Source organism: Rhinopithecus bieti, unplaced genomic scaffold, assembly GCF_001698545.2.
Source record: "Rhinopithecus bieti isolate Rb0 unplaced genomic scaffold, ASM169854v2 scaffold_10132, whole genome shotgun sequence".
Lineage (NCBI taxonomy): Eukaryota > Metazoa > Chordata > Mammalia > Primates > Cercopithecidae > Rhinopithecus > Rhinopithecus bieti.
Genome location: NW_016806330.1, coordinates 812655 through 839000, shown reverse-complemented (window position 1 = coordinate 839000; position 26346 = coordinate 812655). Strand labels below are relative to the sequence as shown.

At 35.6% G+C, this 26346-nt stretch overlaps 1 protein-coding gene across 1 annotated transcript; it reads right to left on the bottom strand.

The window, feature by feature from the left end:
* Positions 1-9944: 9944 nt before the first annotated feature.
* OR10X1 (olfactory receptor family 10 subfamily X member 1) lies at positions 9945-16185 on the bottom strand. Its single transcript, XM_017875540.1, is given in 3 exon segments — positions 9945-10979; positions 13803-13903; positions 16113-16185. Coding segments are annotated over 3 exon segments (1209 nt in total).
* Between the last annotated feature and the right edge of the window lie 10161 nt (positions 16186-26346).

Genomic DNA, 26346 nt, shown 5'->3' with positions numbered 1-26346 from the left:
CTAGAAACTATTCAATAAAGTTGATACTTCACGCTGGTCTCTAAGTCGTTTGTGGCATGGCAGGGCTGAGGTTTTGCAGATGGAGCCCTGAAGCAAGCAGAGGCAGCAGTAGCCAGCCCTTATTACATTTCCCTTATTGCATTCTCATCAGGGACATAGCCCCTTAGTACACATTGTCATGGTGACCTACCTATCCCCAACAAGACTGTGTCCAAGTAGCCTCAGGGACCATTTGTTCTAGGGCATAGGTGATACAATGAAAAAGCATTGTCCAGAGGGACATGGGTGTGCACTGAAGTGGAGTAAAGTCCTTGGGTTCATTTCCTGAGTGTCATCTATGTAGTGCTTCCGCAAACTCTATTTTCAGAAGTGCCTAAGAGGCGCCTAGATATATTGATAATTCAGGACTAAAATTCTTTTGAGGAAATAAAACAATAAAGTTAGAGTTATGGGCAAATTAATTCTGATAGGTTATTTAGACTAGTATATTTTTTGAGAAGATGTTTATTTGTTAAACTCTGTTCACCATTGCCTCTTATCACTTGTTCGTGTTTATATATGAGGGAGAGATGCTTTATCTCTCTTCCGTAAGTCTACAAGCTCCATAAGGAAAGCCTGTATGCTGCTTGCCCTTCTTTACAACCCTTTGTAAATAAAACTTGGTGCACGGGGAAGATCTCAGGATAATTAGTGGGAAGATGTGTAGAGGAGTGCTTGTGAATTCCTGATTCCTGCCTCAAATCTGCGTCTGTTTCTGAAAATAATGGGGTTTTCTTTCTCTTTCCACACTGGTTTTCCTGACTGTCATTCATACCCATGTTGCTTCTTTGCTTCTTGGTCTACTGAACTGTCACAAATGAAGTAGGGTACCTCGTAGGGTGTGCGCTAAGCAACCTATCACTGAAAGTGTTCAAGCAGAGCCCAGACGACGTGTTTAGGATGCAATATTGGAGAGGAAGTGCCTGCAGTAAAAATGATGGCTCTCTTCTCTTGGCAATAATGGCAATTTGTTGTTACTGCAGAACGATAGAACTGTAAGTAAGTACTTTGCAAAAGATTAAATGATGCTATAAGGAGTTGGAGAAATGCAGTTATTGCTGAGATTTTAGCTCAAAGTGGTAAGGAGATGGTAACTTTCAGAAAACACAGAAGACAGAACAACATGAGAAAGCCAGGGCTGAAGTCAGTCTTGACATATTAAGTTCAAGGAAAAGGCAGATATATGCAGCAATAAATCAGAAATATTGGCTTGGATCTTAAGTCTGCCTTCAGTTTATAAACTTGGGAGTCAGCATTAATAAATACATAAAATCACACTTGATAAAATGTAACCAGAGGAACAGAGCTGGGAACAAAAAGAAAGAGAAAAATGGAAAGGAAATGCTCGAGAAATGCAGACCAAAGAAGGAAAAAGACCAAAAATTGTCCAATACAGGAATTGTAAGAGTACAGTGTTTTCTGGAGGTTAAGGGGCTAGACAATTTCAGGAAGGTGAGGGTGGTGATATAATAAGAAAAAAGTATTAAAATTAAAAAGAGGAAGCTGTTTTATACTTTTCCTATTGGTGCAGAAAATACACAATTGCTATTTACTGAACAATCACTATGTAGTATATACTGGACATTTTGCTAAAACCTTTATACATACTTTATTTAATTATCTTAGCAATACAATGTAGCTGTAATCTAAACTACCAAGTTTAAATTGGTACAAAAATACAACTGCTTAAATCAGACAGAATTTATTTCTCTTTCATATAGCCCTACAGTGGTGAGTGGTCCACAGTTGGCAGGGCCTGTGGAACAGCTTGACTTCACAAGATTGTAAAAAGCACAGGCAGATGGTTGGTCCTCCCAGACTCAATAGAAGGCTTCTATTGGAAGTCCAAGGCACTATTCTGTTTTTCCATGTCCTTTCCATCAGGAAAGCAGAAAGAGAGAAACTGATCTTCAGAGAGAGGTATAGAAGCTTCACCCATCATTTCCACTTATATCTCATTGATTAAAAACTTGGTCACTTAATCGTCAAACCTGGCCACAGAGAAAGCTAATAAATGTAGTAACTAACTGGCCATCTGTGTACTCAGCTAAAATTCCAGAGGATTCTATTACTAAACTCGTAGCAAGAATATATATTATCACTGGCGGTTTCAGATTGAAGAAATTGTGATCCTGTTAAAGAGGTAAAAATGATGCTTTAAAAAGGTAAGTGATTATCACAGAATCGCACAGTATGTGGCAGAGACAGAAATTAAACTCAGATCATATTGATTCCAAGTTTATTTTTAGATGACTGTAGATTCATATGCAATTATGAGAAATAATACAGAAAGATCTCATGTATCCTTTACCCAATTATCCTCAAGAGTAATATCTTACAAAACTATACTATGCTGTGACAGCTAGGATGTTGACATTATTACAGTGAAGGTACAGAACATGTCAGTCACCACATGAATCCCTCTTGTTGCTCTTTTATAGGCACATTCACTTTTCTCTCACCCACATTCTTTTTTTTTTTTTTTTTTTTTTTTTTTTTTATGAAGCAATAAAGCTTTTTAATCACCTGGGTGCAGGCAGGCCTGAGTCAAAAAGAGAGCCAGCCAAGGGAGATAAGGGAGGGGCGTTTTATAGGATTTGGGTGGTAAAGGAAAAATTTACAGTCAAAGGGGCGTTTGTTCTCTGGCCGGCAGGAGGTGGGGGGTCACAAGTGGCTCAGTGGGGGAGTTTTTGAGCCAGGGATGAGTCAGGAAAAGGAATTTTCACAAGATAATGTCAATCGCGTTAAAGGCAGGACCCGAACCGCAATTTTCATTTCTTTTTGTGGTGGAATGTCATCAGTTAAGGCGGAGCATGGCTTTTGCACTTCTTTTGTGATTCTTCAGGTACTTCAGGACATCTGGGCATATATGTGCAAGTCACAGGGGATGCGATGGCTTGGCTTGGGCTCAGAGGCCTGACATTCCTGCCTTCTTAATAAGAAAAATAAAACAAAATAGTGTTGAAGTGTTGGGGCAGTGAGAATTTTTTTGGAGGGTGGTATGGAGAGACAATGGGCGACGTTTCTCAGGGCTGCTTCAAGCAGGATTAGTGGTGACATGGGAACCTAGAGTGGGAGAGATTAAGCTGAAGGAAGATTTTGTGGTAAGGGGTGATATTGTGTGTCAGTCACATCCTTAACCCTTAGCAGCTTGGCAACCATTAATCTATTTTCAATTTTGATAATTGCTTCATTTGAAGTATGCTATACACACACACACACACATCTCTGTGTGTGTATATATATGACAGAATCACAAACCTAGTATGTGACAAATACAAAAATTAAACTGAAATGTAAATATTTATGTATTTATAAATATAGCATTTATAAATATATATGTATACACATAGCTGTATGGATTTATAAATATACATGTATACATTTATAAAGGTACATACATATATATTTTAGTGCTCTTGTGAATTTTCTCTTCAGTGATTATACTTTCAACTCTAGAGTTTTCATTTGGTTCTTACTTATATTTATTTATAGTATGTACCTTTAGTGATATTTTTCATTTGGCGTAATTGTCTAGAGATTGATTTAGATTGTGTGTTTCTATCAACAGTTTATCCCTTTTCATTGTTGAGTAATATTTCAAGACATAGATATACTACAGTTTAAGTAGTTTCTTCTTGAAGAAAATTTTGGTGGTTTCCAGTTGTGTGTGTGTGTGTGTGTGTGTGTGTGTGTGTGTCACAGTTTCACTCTTGTTGCCCAGGTTGGTGTGCAATGGTATGATCCTGGATCACTGCAACCTCTGCCTCTTGGGTTCAAGTGATTCTCCTGCCTCAGACTCCCAAGTAGCTGGGATTACAGGTGTGTGCCACCATGCCTGGCTAATTTTGTATTTTTAATAGAGACAGTGTTTCACCATGTTGGTCAGTCTGGTCTCGAACGTTTGACCTCAGGTTATCTGCCTCCCTAGACCTCCCAAAGTGCTAGGATTACAGGCTTGAGTCACCACTCCTGGACTCCAGTTTTTGATTATTTTAAATGAAGAAAATTTTAAAATCCTTGAGATTGAATTCTTAGTTGACAAGTTTTGTTTTGTTTTTTGAACACTGAGTATGTTATCCCACTGCTTTTTAGTCTTCGTTGTTTCTGCTAAAAGTCAGCTGTTAAATTGAGGCTGACTTGTAAATAATGGGCCATTTTCATTTGATGCTTTTCAAAATTTCCTCACCATTTTGACTTTCAGCGTTTTGCTATGATGTGTCTTTTGTGTACCTCTTTGCATTTATCCTATGTGAAATTTGTTGAGCTTCCTAGATGTGTGGCTTTATGTTTTTCAAAAAATTTGGAAAGTATTCTGCCAGTATTTCTTCAAATATTTTTTTTCTTATCCTTTCTCTTTGCTCTTTCTTCCTGGTACTCCCATTACACCAGTTTTGGTGTGTTTAATTGTGTCCCAGATTTCTCTAAGGCTCTATTTTTTTCATTATTTTTTTTTCCCTCGTTTTCCTTTGAGCTGCATAATCTTTATCACTCTAACTTCAAGTTCATCATTTTCTTTTCCTGTTAGTTCAAATTTATTGTCGAGTGCTCTTGTAAACTTTTCTGTGGTTATACTTTCAATTCCAGAGTTTTAATTTGGTTTTTATTTATAATTTCTGTCTCTCTGTTGGTATTCTGTATTTGATGTGATATTATCATATATCTTCCTTTACTTCTTTAATCATGATTTTCTTTAGATCTTTAAATATATTTACAATGGTTACTTTGAAGTCCATCTTTTAGATATGGCATCTAGTCACATTCTCACAGTTTTTGTTGTCTGGTTTTCTTTTTTTTTTTTTTTTTAAGTATAGGTCATATTTTTCTCTTTCTTTGCATAGTTTATAGTTTATATGGGAAACTGGAATTTTGTATAATATATTTTAGAAACTCTGGTTATTAGTCTTTCTCCCCTCTCTCCCCACTAGGTCTTGTTTTCATTATTTGCTTGCTTACTTGTTCAGTGACTGGCTGGATTATTTTTGTAAAGTCTATCCTCCCCTATACTTCTGCTGTGTTAAGTCTTTGATGTTGCTTTTCAGAAGACACACATATGCCTAGTCACCCTGGGGTGACAATAATTTTGGCAGAGCTTATGTTGTCCCCTATCCTGACTACATCCAGCTTTTAATCTAATAATTACCTGCTGACTTCTCCATTGTTTCCAAAATGCCTTAGAGTATAAATTTCTCTACTGAGTAATTCAATAAAATTCAGGCTTCTTTGAAGGAATGATTACTGAGGTCAGTGTTTGCGATTTGTTATTACCCAAAGAGGGTTCCTCCTGGCTCTTTCTTTTCCTGTTTAGAAGATGTATTAAGTGATATTCAGGTAGAACAGTCTATTCTGGGGATGTTGGCCAACAATATGGGTAAATTCTATAGTGATCTTATGTGGGTACTGTATCTCCTGAGTGCTGCCATAAATCTGTATAACCCTTAACTCATATTACATCATAATTTCTTAGCCTTCACACTAGTAGAATGTAAGTTTTTTGAGAGAAAAAAATATATCTTGTGTGTTTTTGTTTTCCTCATGGTTAGTATAGTGTCTTCAACAGAATGACTTTTTCATACATACAGAAGAGACAAATGGACATTTTTTCACAAAAAGCAATCTACATTTAATGCAGAACAGAAGTAAATTATCTCCTATTTTGATTCTTCATTAATGTCTTACTATATTGCTTATTGACAGGAGAGAATATTCTAATTTCTTCCCATTAAGGAAATTTCTTGGGTATAAAATTTAGAAAACCCTAATGAGAAATTGGGTCAGAGACAAAGTCTTGAATTATAATGATATCTTAGATTATAGAAGAAAGATGTGATATAAAGAGGAAAAAAAGAGTTTCACATGTATGCTGAAGTATATAGCTATAGTTTATTTATTTTTATTACTACATGCTGATACATACATGAATATGTCATAATTTTTCTATCTATTCTGTAATATATTAGCTGATTGATTTTTAGCTTTTGCCATTTTGCAAATATTGTGTCTAAGGACATCTATGTATGTCTTATGATACACATGTGCCGACTATTCTTTAGGGCATACACATAAGAGTAGAAAAGTTTAACCACAGGGTATGAGAATCTCCAAAACAAGTTTATAATACTAGACTGTTTTCTAAAATGACTGAACAAGTATACACTCTTATTAAGAGCACTGTTGGCTCATGCCTGTAATCCCAGCGCTTTGGGAGGCCGTGGTGGGTGGATTATCTGAGATCAGTAGTTTGAGATCAGCCTGGCCAACATGGTGAAACCCTGTCTCTACTAAATATACAAAAGTAGCTAAGTGTGGTGGCAGGCACCTGTAATCCCAGTTACTTGGGAGGCTGAGGCAGGAGAATCGCCTGAACCTGGGAGGTGGAGGTTGCAGTCAGCCGAGATCACACCATTGCATTCCAGCCTGGGTGACAGAGCAAGACTCATCAAAAAAAAAAAAAAAAAAAAGGCATTGAAGGGTTCTTGTTGCTGTTGCTTCATGTTTCTTTTTTGACGCTCGTTAATCTAGCCTTTTAATTTTAGCCATTCAAGTGAGTATGTGGTAGTACCTCATCGGTGTTTTGCGTTTTGTTTTGTTCTGTTATACTTTTAAGGTTCTAGCGTAACATGTGCACAAACGTGCAGGTTTTTTACATATGGTATACATGCTGCCACCGTTGGCTCGTTGCTGCCCACCCAAAGCTCGTCATTTACATTAGGTCATTAGGTATAGCTCCTAATGCTATCCCTCCCCCGCTCCCCATAATAGGACCCAGTGTGTGATGTTCCCCTTCCTGCATCCAAGTGATCTCATTGTTCAATTCCCACCTATGAGTGAGAACATGCGGTGTTTGGTTTTCTGTTCTTGCAATAGTTTGCTGAGAATGATGGTTTCCAGCTGCATCCATGTCCCTACAAAGGACACAAACTCATTCCTTTTATGGCTGCATAGTATTCCATGGTGTATATGTGCCACATTTTTTTAATCCAGTCTGTCACTGATGGACATTTGGGTTGATTCCAAGTCTTTGCTATTGTGAATAGTGCCGCAATAAACATACGTGTGCATGTGTCTTTATAGCAGCATGACTTGTAATCCTTTGGGTGTATCCTCAGTAATGGGATAGCTGGGTCAAATGGTATTTCTAATCTAGCCTTTTAATTTTAGCCATTCGAGTGAGTATGTAGTAGTACCTCATTGGGGTTTTTAAAATTATTATTGGGGTTTTAATGTTCATTTTCATGCTTACTAGTGAGACCAAGCACCTTTTAAGGTATTTATTGAACATTTGGATATTCTCTTTTATACAAGATCTATTTGCATCTCTTAGAAATTTTTCTATTGTCTTTTAATTTATTTTTTGAGAATTTTATTTCTTTTAGAAATTGTTTATACAGCCATATGCCACACAATAATGTTTTGGTCAATGACAGACCACAAAGACAATGATGGTTTCACAAGAGGATAAAACCGTATTTCTATTGTACCTTTTCTATGCTTAGATATGTTTAGATACATAAACACTACTGTTAGAATTGCCTACAGTATTCAGTACAGTAACATACTGTACACATTTGTAGCCTAGGAACATTAGGCTATATCATACAGTCTATGTGCATTGTAGGTTTGTGTAAGTACATTCTGTGATGTTTACACATTGACAAAATCACAAAGTGACACATTTCTCAGAATACATCCTCATTGTTAAGTGATGCGTGACTGTATATACCAAATGAGGGCCTTTGCCAGTTGTTACAGATTTTTTTCTCTTTCTTTGCTTTGCTTTGTTTAATCCTTACATTATAAAATAAAATGTAAACACAGAAAATTATCTAAACAAATACATAGCTTAGTGAATCTTTCACGAGCAAAACCCTTTGCAAGTACTACCTAGACCAAGGAAAAGAACTTCACCCATCAGGAGTTTTTCCTCTGTTGCCCAGGCTGTAGTGCAGTGGTGCGATCTTGTCTCACCGCAACTTCCGCCTCCCTGGTTTAAGCGATTCTTCTGCCTCAGCCTCCCTAGTAGCTGGGATTACAGGCGCACTCCACCACACCTGTCCGATTTTTGTATTTTTAGTAGAGGCTGGGTTTTGCCATGTTGGCCAGGCTGATCTCGAGCTCCTGACCTCAGGTGATCTGCCTGCCTCAGCCTCCCAAAGTGCTGGGATTACAGGTGTGAGCCAACACGCCTGGCCCAGGAGTTTTTCATGTGACCCTCGTCCTGCCCAATCACAGACCCTCCTTCTAAAAGTAATTATGATCCTAAATTTCATACTTATCACTCTGAAATTTCTTTATAGCTATATGATTTGGCTTTCTTTTCCACTCTCTCAATAGTGTCTTTTTGATGAATAAAATGTCTCAATTTTGATTTAATCGGCCTTTTCACTTTAGTCAAAAATTTTACATACAGTTTAACAGTATTTTGTATCCCAAGTTGGTGAAGATATCTTCTTAATTACTTTTTAAAAGTTTTATTTCTTCACTTTTCAAATTTAGTTTTTGATTTCCTGAAATTGATTTTTTTTTCAGATTTTGTTTTTTTCATATGGATATGCTATTTTCCTAGCACCAGTTATATTGAAAGTCTATCATTTTCTCACTGTACGGAAATGCTTTACTTGTCATAAAGCAAGTGCCCATATGGGCATGAGTCTATGGGTATTTTCAGCTTCCACTTACTTACTTATTTCTGGCAACTAGCAATCCCCACCACAGTCACTATATCAGGCACAAGCAGGCTAATTGGTCCAAATTTAGGTTCAGGGTCTTGAGTCTAGACTTGACGTAACATCCTCTGCATCCATAATAAGGGAGTAAATAGTATTTATTTTTGAGACTTTTAGCTTCCCTAGATTGAATAACCAATTGTCAGGAGTGGAACCAAAGTAAAAGAAAATACTTGCCACTAAGTAATGGCTACAGATTGAAGGTAGCAGAGATTTTTGTCTGCACCTGTGTCATGAAAATAATCCCAAAGAAAGAGTGTCATGGTCAGGGATAAATTTAATCAGTTACTGTGCATAATAAATTTATCCATCATTTCATTTATTTCATAACATTCCCATAAGTAACAGAACTCAAAATTAGATCAATACTCTTACATCTCTTATCAGAAATGATTTGTCTCATGGGAGGTGCATTTCAGTGCTTCATAGCATTTGCCTAAAAAAAAATCCTTAACTTTTACATCTTTTATTGTTATTATTATTGTTGTTATTATTATTTGAGACGGAATTTTGCTCTTGTCACCCAGGCTGGATTGTAACGGCATGGTCTCTGCTCACTCTGCCTCTTGGGTTCAAACTATTCTCCTGCCTCAGCCTCCCGAGTAGCTGGGATTACGGACACCCACCACCATGTCCAGCTAATTTTTGTATTTTTAGTAGAGGTGGGGTTTTACCATGTTGGCCAGGCTTGTCTCAAACTTCTGGCCTCAAGTGATCTGCTCACTTCGACCTCCCAAAGTGGTGGGATTACAAGCCTGAGCCACGGTTGACATATTTAGATATTTAAAACGTCTCTCAGTGCAATGGTTTTATTTGCTGTTTTACAAGCCTGAGCCATGGTTGACATCTTTAGATATTTAAAACATCTCTCAGTGCAGTGGTTTTATATGCTATTTTTTCCTTCCACGCTTTTTACTCAATTCATGAATAGTGCAGGACACCTGGAAGTTGATTATCAGAATCTTAAATCTGCAGGGACATTCTTCTTCTGACACTGGATAATAGAAGGGTTGGACAGCTTTTCTAACAAGCTAAGTAGATGCCTGTGTTGACATAATTCCCAATCTGAGTCACTTGCTTCTTATATCCCAACCTCTGGAACAAGGCAAATGGTATAGGTTTCTCCAGAGGTCACAGGATAAATGCCCCTATTGAATTCTGGGGACATTGAGTCATTCTTCAAACAAGCAGCAACAACTTAAGATTATTTTTCAAGGCAGTTGTGTTTCCCATCATTCTTCTAAAAGCATTTCTCATGTCCTTATTCCTCAGGCTGAATATGATGGGGCTGAGGAAGGGGGTAATGACAGTATAAGGGACTGCTATGAGTGTGTCATCTCCTGAGGCTTCTGGCTTCAAATAAACAATAGATGCAAAACCAAAGTGGATTATAACCACTGTGAGATGGGAGGCACAGGTGGAGAAGGCCTTCTGCTTGCCCTCAGCTGAAGGAATCCTGAGGACAGCAGAAATAATGAAGACATAAGTCAGGATGATGAGCAAAAAGGTACCCAGCAAGCCGGACACTGAGATCAGTGTTACAATGAATTCTGTGAGATTACTATCTATACAGGACAGCCTAATAACTGCCCGCACGTGGCAGAAGAAGTGTTTGACAAGGTTAGGTCTGCAGAAAGAGCCCCTGAATATCAGTGCAGTCTCTGTAAGAGAGATAAAGAAGACTGCAGTCCAAGCAGAGGCCACAAGTTGTCCACATACAATGTTGGTCATAAGCAGTGGATATTTTAGAGGGTTACAGATGGCCAGGAAGCGGTCATACCCCATCAAAGTGAGGATGATACTGTGTGTACCACCAAGTCCCAAGAAGAAGCACATCTGTAAGCTAGAACCTATAACTGAAACGCTTCTGTCCTTGACCAGTAGATCTTTCAACATCTTTGGGACGATGGCCAGTGTGTAGCAGGTCTCAGAGAAGGAGAGTTAACAAAGGAAGAGATACATAGGGGTGTGGAGGGACCTGTCCACCCAGGTTAGGCCCATGATGGTCAGATTACCTGCAAGGGTGAGAAGGTAGAGACAAAAGAAGACCACAAAAAGAAATGTCTGTACATGTGGGTACACAGAAAAGCCAACAAGAATGAATTCCTTCAGTACTGTCTGGTTGATCTTCATCGTTTGAATGTCTGAAATTTGAAAGAAACAACAATAAACATTTAACTTTTGAATGATACCATCAAATGAAAATTGTGATGACTAAAATAAATCATCAGAATTACAATTACCAGTGCTTTTTCATGTAGTTTAGCAAAACTATTTATATGTAGGTAATGTGTTTTTCTCATTTTTCATCCATTCATTGCTTCCTTTATTCAGCAGCTAATTAGTGATGACTTAGTATATGACATCACTATGTATATGACAAGAAGGCTTGCTCTGGCCTATTCTTAAAAGGATTTTATGAGCAGGTGATATAATATGGGAGGAAACACTCCAGTTGATGCTCAGATAAAGGAGGTTCAGATGCATTAGGTGAGCTTTATTTGGATGAGCTTCTGAACACAGAGAAAACTTTTAGGTGGATAATAGACAGAGTCAGGGTCCAACACAGAAACTTCCACACATTGTATGCTCTATAAATATTTACTGTGTAAATATCGAGAATTGGTTTCCAAGTAATTTTAGGACAAAACTTGGACAATGACTTGCAATGTTGGAGAAACCCAAAGTCATTAACCCTTCTTGGAGAATGTATTTAGGTCCTAGAATTTTAAAGGAAAGTAAAAAAAAAAAAAAAAAAAAAAGTGTCATTATTTTTACTCTGAGAAGAGGGAAAGAAGAAAGATAGGGAAACCTAGGACCCTTAGGATTAAGAGTAATTAATTAAATATGTGGATGGTTTTGATAAGCAGACTACACAAGCGTAGTGCAGGTGGCAATTGAGATTGTGTCTATTTTGTTAATTCCAAGCTCAGCATTCAAAGAAAATAAGTGGCATTTAATAATTGTATAAATTTCTCAATAATGCGACATCTGATTTAATCTCATACTCCTCTGATTTCTATAGCATGTTGTTTGTCCTTATATTTAACACATTGTTTCAACCCTGTAGTATATTGAGCTACTGTTTTCTCTGCCCCATATGTTAACATATTTAATAACTAGCATTTATGAGGTTTATATTTTTCCAAACTATTTCAAGTGTTTATTGATTTTACTCTTCACAGCATAAATATAAAGTGCATGGGACAGCTGTGAAATGGGTAGGACAAATGTGACTACTTATTTTAGAAATAAAATTGTGTCTCGGAAGTGGCATATTTGAGACTAGATGCAAAGAGTTTTGACTTGAACTGTATATTCTTTTCATTTATCAATGCTTAGTGCTTCAAGAAAGGGACTATAAGTCTTATATTTTGTATTTTCAGAGTAATAACATAGAGCACTTTAAGGAGGTAATAATTCCTGGCGAATGTTAGATGGATGAGTTAATCATCAAAAAAGTGGTTAGTATATAAATGAGTTTTGTTTTCCTTTGTTATTCAGCACTGCATAGCATTTGATTTTTGAGCATGGAGGTTAACAGACTTTCCACTCTAATTAGGTTTTGTTTAGGCTAAGATTAAGCATTCTCATGGAAGAGTCTAACTTATCACTGAGAGTCAGAAGACACAGTAGAAAAATGGTCTGAATTATAAGTGGCTCCTGAAATAATCCACAACCCTCTAGACTCTACTTTAAAGGCGCCTTTGGTGCTTTGTCTTCTTAGACCTTACAAGATTCTTACTCTCTGACAGTCATACAAGAATCACATGACTTAATCTTTTCTTATCTCCTATCAACTGTTTCTCCATTCCGTTTCCCTTCCACTCACTGTATCTACTCTTCCTAGTGAGCAATCATTTCCCAATAAGAAGACCATATTTCTGTTCTCTTACCTAAGGGAACATTATAGAGGACCATTTCTATTAAAACCCGGGGCTTCCTCTTGAGGCCTTTTGGTGTGAGCCTCTTTAGTAACCACATTGAGTATGAGTATCTTTGGTTTCCAAATCTACTTGTAGATGATTGTTCCACTTTTCTCTATGATCAGCATTCTGCTACATTTTCAACTATTTCAGAGGCATCTTTTTCCTTCCAGAAGTATTAGGCTTCAATAGATTCCTTCTACTTATTCCTAAGTCACTGTAATTCCTCCTGTCAGTAGAGCGCTTCACACACCAAGGCTCCAAAGCACTCTTGACCCTTCACCCTAACTCTGTAAGAAAGGAAATTATGTGGATTCTAGAACTAAAGGATTAAATATAGCAAAGGGAAAATATAAAACAGATTAGCATAGCAATAAGTTATTTTAGTACTTGATGTCCTTGGTACAAAACCCAAGCTTTTTCTAACATACTACCAGAAAAAAACAGTCTGATTTTACACGTGTTCTACCTCTTCCAACACAGCCCTGGGATTTGAGACAGGGACTAGGAGGCAGCAAAGGGGTTGGAGGAGATGCTGTTTTTAAAGTCACCATTAAATTCATAAGCATTTTGAAAATGCAAATAATCACCCATACGAATTCCAAAATAGGTCTTTCCTTATCTAGTCCTTACTTGACTGTGTGCTAAATATTTCCTTGGTGAATCATCAGCAGTAGAGTATAAATGTCAGAATCTCTACTTCTGGTATATTCCAAATGTGTGCAAGATTGTGTGTGTGTGTGTGTGTGTGTGTGTGTGTATGTGTTTTGAGGATATTATGTCCCACCCTACCTCATCTATCTCTGAAGTTGTCCCTAAATCCACCTGTGTCAAATTTGAGTTATGAATCCACTGACACATATATATATATGTTATATACATATATGTGGTGGTATATATATACACATATGACACACATATGACATATATATGACATATGTATGACACACATATATATGTGTGTATACACATACACATATGCACACACACTTTCCAAAGAGAACTGGTGATATGGAAAAGATATGTAATTTTATCCCAATGACCCTTTCTTTTTGTAGTGACAATTAGTTATAAGGAGAAGAAAGTAAAACCATCTAGAATAGTTTCCTACCTCGTTAATTTTATCGGGCTCCAAAGCCAATTCACTGTCACGATTATATTCTTCCAAAAGATAATCTTCACAATATCGCTGGAAGCATACTTTTTTCACCGCTCGAAAGAGACAGAGATTGATTTAATATGAAAAACATTGGTGCTAGCTTAGTGACATTGTGAAAGCTGCTGCATCTTCTGAATTTGAGTTTCCCCAGATGGGAAGTAAGAAAAAAGGTCCTGAGTTCATGCAAGCTGTAATATTCCATGGCTCTAGAGTTCTGTGACAGGAGTTGTGAGGTTAGGCCATACTTGATGTGATCAGCCCCCACTGCCCACTAAATTACAGTGGTTTAGAACCTTCCTTTCTATGGATTTAGAGGTATAGTTTGATTATTATAAGTGCTTGAGATTCCTGAGCTCTAGAGGTTTGGTTTTGATTAGGAGATCCTAAGGGATTCCTCTCTCTTTCACCGAGAAAGCAGGTAACTTCCTCACCCAATTTTGTAATTTGTTCTCATTAGTTATAGTGCTTTGTGTAACATGTGACTTGTAAAACTCTTCTGGGAGTCTCTGGAGATTTTAAACTTGCAGAGTTTATATCCTGCCCATAAACAATGCTTTCTGCTACTTTATGTTTTGTTTTTGGCAGGAAGGGTGAATAAAATTTGCAACCCTAATGCTTATTCAATTCATTCTCTTGCTGACAAAAATGCTCACCTAGACCAGAGTTTAGTCACACTCCTCTAAGCTCTCTTCTCAACTGGACTTCAGATTGTCCATCCTTGTTGAGTCTGTACCACCTAATTGTAGCAAGAACCTTGCTAAGTCAGGTTGGAGAGAATCCCTTACCATTGATATTCAGTCACCCTCAATATCTAATAAAATTCCTCATCCTCCACCAACCTCTGGGTAATATATGATCATCCTGGCCTGTCTTCAGCAAGTGTTCTGTTAGATTAGTTCAGTGAGAATTCCTCCTTACTCCTGATGTGGAGTCATATTCACTGACTCCACTACCCATCCTTTGGCTATGGATCTCCGCTTTTCCACACTGTATTCAAAATTGAGCCCAGTGTTAAATGAACATCTGTTTTTCTCTATTGCAATAGCTCCTGAATAAAATACATTTTGCTATCTTAACTACTGCATAGCTCTGGATTTCATTGACACCACTCACCACAAATATACTATTTCCCTTTAATCATTGACTCCCTTTCTGGGTACTTAAGAAAGATCTACAGTGTATAAAAGACTGCTCCAAGCATTGCAGGAGAACTCAGAAAAATACAAGAAATGATATCTTCTTACAAGAGGTTTATACTCCTTTGGAGGAAAGAAGATTGTGCCCATGAAAAGTGTATTGTAGTAAGCAGCACTGTAGTAAACTGAGAACTACAACAATGATTAGATGAGGTAAGATAAAAACAACTGGACCAGGATGTCAGAAAGATGTATAGAGTAGGGGTGTTAGGAAAGACTTCTAAAAATAAGCAACAAGTCAGTGGTGTTTGCTCATGCCTGTAATCCCAGTGACTCAGGAGGCTAAGGCGGGGAGGATTGCCTTAGGCCAGGAGTTTGAGACAAGCCTGGATAACATAGTGAGATCCCATCTCTAAAAATAAATAAAATAAGAAATAAAAGAGTTGAAATTCCCGTTTCCATTGTACTATAGGTTGTACTATCTTGTGGCAGTTCAGTACAAAGATATAATTAGATGGGAAATAAGTACTTGAAAAGATACTCAGCCTTATCATTTATTAGATAATACAAATTAAAAACACAATATGATTCTACTACATAAGTGTTCAAATATTTAAAATTAAGAAAAAAAGATTGACCATACCAGTACTGGTGAGGATTTGAAAGAACTATAACTCATACACTATTCTTAGAGATGTGTAAGTGATAAAATAGTCTGAAATTTTGAAAATAATTTTCAGTCTCTTGAAAAGTTTAACCTATTCAGGTTCCCAGACAAGATGATGTATATTCACTATTTTTCTGTCCTTCTTCTCTAAATACAACCAAATAATCTGGAAAGGATTCAATAGACAATCACAAAATGACTCTAAAAGGTGAAAAAGAAAGAGAAGGTGGACTGACCACATACCTCAGGACTTGAAGAACAACACCACAGTAAGCTTCCTAGGATTTATTTTATCTCTCATAAATCCCAGACTGGGATGTGGAAAGCCCTACAGCTTAAAACCTTGAACTGGCAACAGGCATAGACAAAAACAAATAAAGGAAAGGTAAAATCCATTGTCTTTGGTCAAAGGAAAAGAAAAAGGAAGCCCAACAGAGGCTTCATAGGGAGATTCATCACCAATGGCAATGAGAGCTCTAATCTGTTTGTAGCTGCAATACCAAGAAAGCTTGAATCCTAATTCAATCTCCATCTTGCACCAGCCATTTAGACCTCATCTGCCCATAGATGCATGGCCAGCAGTGCCTAGAAGAGCAATCTATCCTCTGTCTCACACAAGTTGATGTGAGACAGGATGTAGTAGCAGGATGATCATTGCCAGAAAAACTTGGGAAGCTCAACTTGTCTCTTGGCCCAGTGTTGATAGGTGGTGAGCTCTTTGACTCCAGAGTCTGTGTCAACAAGGCCCGGGATGGTTTCCAGAACCCACACACTAAGTCTAAATATGGAGACCTTACCATAATATTAAACGTGCCAAGATTCAACTGAAAATCATCCCTGATACCACGAACCAATACAATCTCAATTAAGTGAGAAAAGACAACCAATTGATGCCAGTACCAAGTGAACCAGATAGCAGAATTGAAAGTGATTTTAAAGTAGCCTCCATAAGATTGATTCAATAAGTAATTACAAATTTCCTTGAAACATATGAAAACAATAAAAATTATAAAAGCGATAAAAAAATGGGATTACAGAAATGAAAAATATAATAAGTAATATCTCAGATTGTTTCAGATCTCCTTGGGAAGTTCCCTTTATATTGGGGACTGCTAAATATTTATTTACATATGGAGATAAATAACTATCATATATTATATATATTACTGTTTTAACATAGTCCTGCTAGCTCATTAAAAAAAAATGTATTCAACACAATTTAAATGCAACAGTAATTTATTGTTTTACATCTTCCATTAATATATATCTTATTTTTCTTTTTGAAAATTTCTAATACACACACACATACCCTCTCTCTATATATTTATGTGTATACATCTTTTGTTGACTGCCTTATGCCTTTACTTATACTTTTGAACATTTACTTATAGTTTTGAACATTTCTAATACACACACACACACACACACACACACACACATATATATATATACATGCATACATCTTTGGTTGATTGCCTTGTACTTCTCTATAACAAAATGCTTGGTGGTTGATTGCAAAATAAGTTTTTATTATACATTATATAAAAGAGAAAATGTTATTAAGTGTGATAGTTAAAATTTTAAAGTAAAATTATAAATTAGGCTTTATATATCATGATAAGTATTTATTTTTTTATAAAAACAAAACAGATCAGAAATGCCATTTTATTGGGCAAAATGTTTTATTTTTACAGACAGATAACACTGGAAATTCTTATTTATGGAACATGAAGAAAATCATTAAAGGAGTTTTAATGAATTATTTTTAATAGTAATGGCTACTCGATTCTCACTGAATTCCATCCCAAGTTATATACCATTCCATAGATTAATGATCTATCACCTAAAGTTCGAATTCAGTAATTTAAATGGAGGATAATTTTATCAGTTCCTTTTTCTATGTTCCCAAAATAATAAGGACTCTACTTAACTTGTAAAGAAAGGTGTTCACTGTTTTTCATTAACATTCAATTTTCTTTCAGTTTCTGAGTAATTCATCATAAGTTTTCCAGTTATTATCAAATGATTGTTAAGTATGATTGTTCAGCTGTTTCTTCTGAACACTTTGTTTAATGTTTTATGTCCAGAAGTTTGGGAGAAATGAAAATACTGTTTATTTCAATCACCTTGGTTCATAGATATTTTGGTGAAATCCTTTTAGCCTACAATATGCTTTAGCTATTTATACTCTTCTATTCACCCTATCTCCCATGGAGGTGTTTGTGGAGACCATGTAGGAACCTGGGATTTCCACTCTTACTTGGAAGAAGCAAAGCACTTTGTGGTGTCGAAGACACCTACTGCAGAGTCAGGACTTTCACCACTTCCCAGAGGTAATAAAAGTGAAGTAGAGGTTCCTCTTCAAAGGGACTTTCCTCCCAGTCAAATTGAGAATAAATAGTAACCTCTCTGAGAAGCAAAATTTACTCAAATATCTGTGCTAATACTCTTAAATATCTGCTAGCCATAATAAAGAAATCAATATACTTTGTGTTTTTAGCTCCTACATTTTAGCCTAAGATATCTGCTCTGGTATGTCTAAACAGGTCCAAGCAAGCATTAGGTCATAGCCTGTTCCTCTTCCTTATTTGGAGGTGTTTTTGCTTTTCTCAGCATTCCACAAGTTACTTCCTCTATTCCTTTGTTCTCCTCTGCTTTCACCTCTTTTGGAAAGTTTTAAGTTGCTAGCCAATTGGGACAAGCACAGAATGTGAGGTCCTGTTCCAGCCGATGGAAACTGGACACAGCCATAGGATGGATGCATCAGGTAATAAATTACCCTGCCTCCTTTGCTCGTGTGTGCTCTCATGGCAAGACTGCTAGCAAGTGACACCCTTTCCGCAGAAAGTAAGTTAGCCTTGCTGAGAGATCCTTTGTCTCAGTGTCAATTCTTATGACACCAAATACCCATTCCCAACATAATCCTCAGTGATGTCAGTGGAGGCTAAGGGAGCCCTAAAGGGGCACCCGTTCAGAATGGTCAAGGTAGGGTAAGCAAAAGAGAGTGGGGAGCTGGAAATCCCACCCAGCCCAGCAGTAAGGAGGATTCTCTCCTTAAGAGTATTCCCTTTTCTGAAGTCAACAGAGGCTGAATGGGGAATCTGGACTTCTAGCCTAATCTAGTAGTAAATGTCAGCACTCCCACTTTCTGCTGTTGGAGCAGTGTTAAAAGAAGCAAGGTAAAACAGAAGGTTTAGGCCAGGCATGGTGGCTCACACCTGTAATCCCAGCACTTTGGGAGGCCGAGATGGTCGGATCACGAGGTCAGGAGATCGAGACCATCCTGGCTAACATGGTGAAACCCTATCTCTACTGAAAATACAAAAAAAAAAAACAAAAAAAAAAAACCATAGCCGGGCATAGTGGTGGGCGCCTGTAGTCCCTGGTACTCCGGAGGCTGAGATAGGAGAATGGTGTGAACCTGGGAGGCGGAGGTTGCAGTGAGCTGAGATCATGCCACTGCACTCCAACCTGGGAGAGTGAGCGAGACTCTGTCTCCAAAACAACAACAACAACAAAAACCCAGAAGGTTTAAATAAGATCCAAAGTGTCATAACAAGATAACTCAAATACCCAGGTTCCAATAGAAAACAGCTCATCATGCTAAAAACCAAGAAAGTTTCCACTTACTTTTTCTTTCCATTTTCTTTTGTTGTTGTTGAGCAAATACTAAACAGGATAAAATCAAATAATTCTATACCAAGACACATCATAGTCGAACTTCCAAAAGACTAAAGACAAAAATATCTTGAAATTAGCAAGCAAAAGTGATATTTTATCTACAGGGAAAAACATGTTTAGCAAAGAAGTGAACATTTTTGGCAGTTGATGAGTGATATGTGTTTTCAGTATTCCATTAAAGCGTGAGACCTTAACGGAAAACTAAATTATCAGTTTAGCCAACAGCTCCAGCTTAATATCATTTAATTGTCTGAATATCAGATACAAACGGTCTAACTCTCACAATCATCTCACTTCAAGCTTTTAGCATCAAAAAAAAAAAATACCAACTCATAAGTAAGACACAATTGAGGCATAGTTATAATGCAGTTTGCTTGTCTCAAAGAACATATGTCTTTTTTAGGAACTGGCATATATAGTATTTTGTTTAACTTAAACACAAATTCACATATTTACTTTTAATGGAAATAAGAGTTAGGTTTATGACAGTCATAAAACAGAGAGTTGACTCATCCAAAAGTGAACATCACATTTCATTTTAAAAAGCATCATAAACCAAAGTAATTTTACAATGTATATTTTCTCTAAACTGCAAATATTTATTGATTCTCTTTTCAATGGAAATTGTTTTCCTGGCTATTAAAAAGCCAAAAAATAACAGATGTTTGCAAAGTTGTGGAGAAAAGGGAATGCTTAGACACTGCTGGTGGTAATGTAAATTAGTTCAGTCACTGTGGGAAGTAGCCTGGAGATTTCTCAAAGACCTAGAGGCAGAAATTTGACCCAGCAATACCATTACCGGGTATATACCCAAAGAATTTAAATAATTCTACTATAAAGACACAAGCATATTTATATGTATGTTCATCACAGTACTATTCACAGTATGAAAGACATGGAGTCAATCCAGATGTTCATCAATGGTAAAGTGGATAAGGAAAATGTGGTACGTGTACACCATGGAATACTACACAGCCTTAAAAAAGAATGAGATCATGTCCTTTGTAGCAACATAGATGAAGCTGTAGGCCATTATTCTAAGCGAATTAACATAGTAACAGAAAACCAAATACTGAATGTTCTCATTTGTAAGTGGGAGCTAAACATTGAATACATATAGACACAAAGAAGGAAAAAATAGACACCAGGACCTAAGGTGGCAGGAGGGTGAGGATTGGAAAATTATCAGGCCTTATGCTGATTACCTGGTAACAAAATCATCTGTACATCAAACCCCTGTGAAACCCAATTTACTCATGTAAAAAACTTGCACATATACCCCCTTGAACCTAAAATAAAAGTTGGACTGTAAACAAACAACAACAAAAAACCTAAAAAAAGAAAATAGCGATAATACCACATGCTGACAAGGCTGTGAAGACACAGGATCTCTCGTAAACTGCTGGTGAGAATGCAAAATGGTGCAGCTACTTTGGAAAAATAGTTTGTCAGTTCCTTTTTAAACAAAACATATACTTACCATACCACCTTATAATTACTTTGGGCTTTTCCCTCAAGGAGATAAAAATTTACATCTATACAAAACCCTGTGTTGAAATGTTAAGAACAGCTTTATTTGTAATAGCCCAAAACTGGAGATTAAAAGATGTCCCTCAATAGATGTACGTAAAACAAACTGTGGTATATCCATATCATGGCATATTTCTCAGCATTAAAAGTGAATGAACTATTGATATTGATTTAGATGAGTCTCAAGTGTATTATGTTGAGGGAAAAAAATTGTAAAAGGTCACATACTTTATGATTCTATTTATATAAAATTCTGAAAATAGCAATTATAAAGAGCAAAAACAAATTAGTGTTTGTCAGAGGTTATTAATGGTGAGGGTAGGTGGTGAGTGTGACTATAAAAAAGTAGCACAGGAGAGATGGAATACATCTTGATTTTGGTGATGGTTAAATAAACCTACACATGCCATAAAATAACATAAAAATATACACACATATTCCAATATCAATTTCCTGGTTTTGTTATTGTCTTATAATTATGAAAAATGTAATGATTGAAGTAAACTAAATTAAAATTTTAAAAAAAGAATCATTTTCCAAGAAGACCTTGTCAAGCTTCTATATCTGCAATTCACATCAATAAGACAATATATTTTAAAACTGAGATATTATTTAATACAGTAGGATGCACAGATCACGAATGTAGAGTGAGTGCTGACAAACACATGTGCATAGGAAATCAGATCTGAATTCAAGATCCAGAACATTTTTATTACTCCAGAGAGGTTCCTCATATTTCTTTCTAATCAAAATGCCAGAGACAATCACTGAGCTGATTTCTGCAACCATTTTAACATTTTCTTGTTCTGTAAACTCATACATGGAATCATACTGTATATGTACTCTGTTGCTTCTCTCTTCTTTCACTCAACATGTTTTTCAGATTTATCCGTGCTGTTGCATATTGATTCCTTTTAATTGCTAGATATTATTTCATTGTATGAATATTCCACAACCTATTTATTCACTTGCTTATGAACATTGGGCTATTTCTAGTTTTTCATTATTATGAATTAAACACTAAAACTTATTTCTACAACTCTGTGGAAATATATATACTCATCTATGTTTAGCTAAATAGAAATGGGTATTTCTTATAAAGTAGTTATATAATTTCCTCTGCCTTTCTGCTCCTTGATAAGCAGTTTTTAATTTTCATAGTTTCATTTGTTAATTTTCTAAGTCTATGTTTTATGTTCTGGCTAAAAAATCTTTTCCTACCCTACGATAATGAAGATATTCCCCTATGTCGTATTGTAGCCGCTCTATATTTTTGTTTCTTCATTTAGGCCTGTGCTCCATTTTGTATAATTTGTGTACATAAAACAAAAGAGGAATTAGGGGTTTTGTTTTTCTTATACCAAAACGCAGTTATTTTAGTACCATCTGTTGGAAAGATTTTCCTTTCTTCATTTCATCACACAGGCACCTTTGTGGAAGTTAAATTGGAATATATGTATGAGTTTAGAATTAGTCTATGAATTTCTATAGCAAAGCTTGTTGGAATTTTGATTAAGAAGGCATCAAATATATGGATAAGTTTGGGGTATTCATATGTTTACAATATCGAGGTTTTTAAATAAATTAATATTGGCCTTGCATTTGTTAATATTTCTAAGTCTATGTGTTTTCGGTTCTGGTAAAAAATTTTTCTACCCTGACGATTATGAAGTCATTCATATTTGGGTTTAACTTAATTTTTGGCCCATCTAATTTTATAGTTTTAAGTGTAGGATACTTCATATACTTCATCATTTTTGTTAAATTTAATTCTAGCTGTCTTATATTTTTGATGCTACTAAAATTGACACTTTAAAATTTCATTTCTTATTTCTGTTACTAATATAAAAAATTAATTTGATCTGTCATCTATTTATTTACCTATCAATCTATCATAACTTGAGATCTTGCTAAATGAGCTTATTAGTTCTAGTAGCTATTTTTGCAGATGTAGCAATATTTTCTAGGTATTCAGTCACATCATCTGCAAATGAAGAAAGTTTAATTATTCTCTCCAAATAAATGTACCTTTTATATCTTTTCTTGCATTAGCACACTGGTTTGGGCTTTTAATAAGGTGTTGTACATAGTTGAAAAGAGTGGACATCTTAGGAGGAGGAGTTCAATATTTTGCAATTAAGTATGATGTTAGCTTTATGTTTTTCATAGAAACAAAGCATTTACCAAGAATAAATATTGATTTTTACAAATACATTTTTTTCACAAGTATTGAGGTGAATAGATTAATGTTTCACCTTTTGTCTGTTAGTGTTGTGAATTATGTTAATGTATTTTCAAAAAATAAATCAGTCTTGTACTCTTAGCATAAATCCCCTTTGACATGGAATATTGTCCTTCATATACACTGATGTAATATGTTTTCTATTATTTTGTTAGAAACATTTTTGAAAGTATTTTAATACATTATAGTGGTCTCTAATTTTGTTTTCTGCTAATATACTTCTTGGGTTTCAGTTTTAGTGCTATTCTGGTTTCATAAAACGAGATGTTAATGATTCTCCAACATCTTTATTTCCTGAAAGAATTTGTGTAAGCTTGTTTTATCTTTTAAGTAATAAAACAACCTTGAACTAGAGTTTTCATCCTGGGAAGTTTTATAGTTTAAAATCAATTGTTTTAACATAATTTTATTTTGGTAGGCTGTGGTTTTAAGAGAATTTGTTAAAATCTAAATTTTCTCATTTATTGATAGTAACTTGCTCCCAATATTTGTAGGACCTGAATTAATATTCTCTCTTTCATCTCTGCTTTTGTAATTTCTTTCTTTTTATTCCTGATCAGTCTTCTTAGGAATTTATCAATTTCTGTAAGAACTGCAAAGATTCAAATTGTGATATTGTTGATTTTCTTTTTCCTCTTTTACATTTTACTTTTCATGTCCTTATTATTTGCATCCTTCTCTTTATTTTGGGTTAAATTTACTTTTCTTTTACATTCTTAATTTTAAGCATGGATTATGATTTTGTTACTATCTTCTTTACTAATATCAGAATTTAAAACCATCTCTCTTTACTGACAATATGATTCTATATCTAGAAAACCCTAAAGACTCCACCAAAAGGCTACTAGACAGATAAACAATTTTAGTGCTATTCCTACCAAACTACCACATCATTCTTCACAGAATTAGAAAAAAAGTATTCTAAAATTCATGTGGAACCAAAAAAAGATCACAAATAGCCAAAGCAATTTGAAGTAAAAAGACAAAGCTGGAGTCATTACAACACCCAACCTCAAACTATACTATAAGACCATAAAAATCTAGTAACCAAAGAAGCATAGTGCTGGTACAAAAACAAACACATAGATCAATGGAACAGAAAAAAAAAAAAACTCAGAAATAAAGCCTCACACCTACAACCATCTGATCTTTGACAACACTAATAAAAATAAGCAACGGGGAAAAGACTCCCTATTAAACAAAGGGTGCTGGGATAACTAGCTAGCCATATGCACAAGATTGAAACTAGACTCTTACCTTTCACCACATATAAAAATCAACTCAAGATGAATTAAGGATTTAAAGGTAATACCCAAACTATAAAAATCCTAGCAAAAAAAAAAAAATCTAGGAAGTAATCCTCATGATATTGGCCTTTGCAAATAATTTTTGGCTAAGTCACCAAAAGCAATTTAAATGAAAACAAAAATGGACAAATGGGCCTAATTAAACTAGAGTTTCTGCACAACTAAAAATAAAAATAAAATTAAAAAAACCTCTAAATAGAGTAGACAAATAACCTACTGAAACCTACTGCATGGGAGATAATATTCACAAACTATGCATCAGACAAAGGCCTACTATCCAAAAGTCTATAAGGAACTTAAACAAGTCAACAAGCAGAAAACATATGATTGCATTAAAAATGAGCAAAGAACATGAACAGATACTTCTCAAAAGAAGACATACGATTTGCCAATAAACATATGAAAAAATGCTCAGCATCACTAATCATCCAAGAAATGCAAATCAAAACCATAATGAGATACCATCTCCCAAAAGTCAGAGTGGCTATTATTAAAAATTCAAAAAACCAACAGATGCTGGTGAGGCTCAGAAGAATAGGGAATGTTTATATACTGTTGGTTGGAACGTAAATTAGTTCAGCCACTATGGAAAACAGTTTAGAGATTTTTCAAAGAACTTAAAACAGAGCTATCATTCAACTCAGCAATCCTATTACTGGATATATACCCAAAGGAAAATAGATCATTATACCAAAAGACACACACACTCATATGTTCGTCACCATGCTATTCACAATAGCAAAGACATGGAATTAACCTAAGTTCCCATCAATGAATGATTGGTTAAAGAAACCGTGCTACATATATACTATGCAATACCAAGCAGTCATAAAAAAGAACAAAATTATGTCCTTTGCAGAAGCATGGATGGATCTAGAGGCCATAGCCCTAAGTGAATTAATGCAGGAACAGAAAGCCAAATACTGCATGTTCTCACTTATAAGTGGAGCTAAACATTGAGTACACATGGACATAAACATGGGAACAATAGATACTGTGGACTATTAGAGAAGGAAGGAAATGATGGCAGCATGGGTTGAAAAACTACTTATTGGGTACTATGCTCACTACCTGGGTGCAATACACCCATGTAACAAATCTGCACATGTACTCCCTGTATCTAAAATAAAAGTTGAAATAAAAAAATTAAACCGTAAATTTTCCCTTAAGCAATTTTTAGGTGCATTTCACAAACAAAACAATTTCTGTTTTTATTATCATTCATGTCTAAATGTTTCCTTATTGAACTTGTGTATTACTTTTTGGCCATAAACTATGTAAAAAACAAAAAGAGAGAGAGAGAGAGAGACAGATATTAGCCTGACTTTCTTCATTTGCCCATCATTTGTACCAATTACTTCATCCAGAGACTTGTGTACTCAGATTGGCCAGTTAATATTAGGTGGTCATTCTAGATTGGGACATGGGTTGAGAGAAAAGGATATTGAGCAATAAACATGGGAATTAGGGATGTTGTATATGAAATAAAATAGAGATAGTAAGAATGGAGTGAAAAGGTCCAGTTATTCCTCCCATAGGTAAAAATTATGAAACATGGACAAAAGCATTAGAAACAACGATTTGAAGTCATTAGAAAAAAACAAAAGCCGTCAGGAACTTGAGAAGCAGTTAATATTAAAATGTTGTTATTTTATCTTATACGTAAGAACTGTGGGTTTGAAGCTTTATTGTTTAGGAATAGTCTTCAGCATACCCAACCCAAACCCTAGAGGGCAGATTATAGAGTTTAAAGTAGACACAAAATTGGAAATTTAGAAGGGAAATTTTGTAAATGAGAGAGCTACAGAAGAGTTAAAATACAAAATCTGACTATTATCTCTGCAAAAGCCCTGACTTATCATGGGGAGCTCAGTGGAAGATAAAATACATACACAAGGAAAAAGGAATATACTCTTTTTTTTTTTTTTTTTTT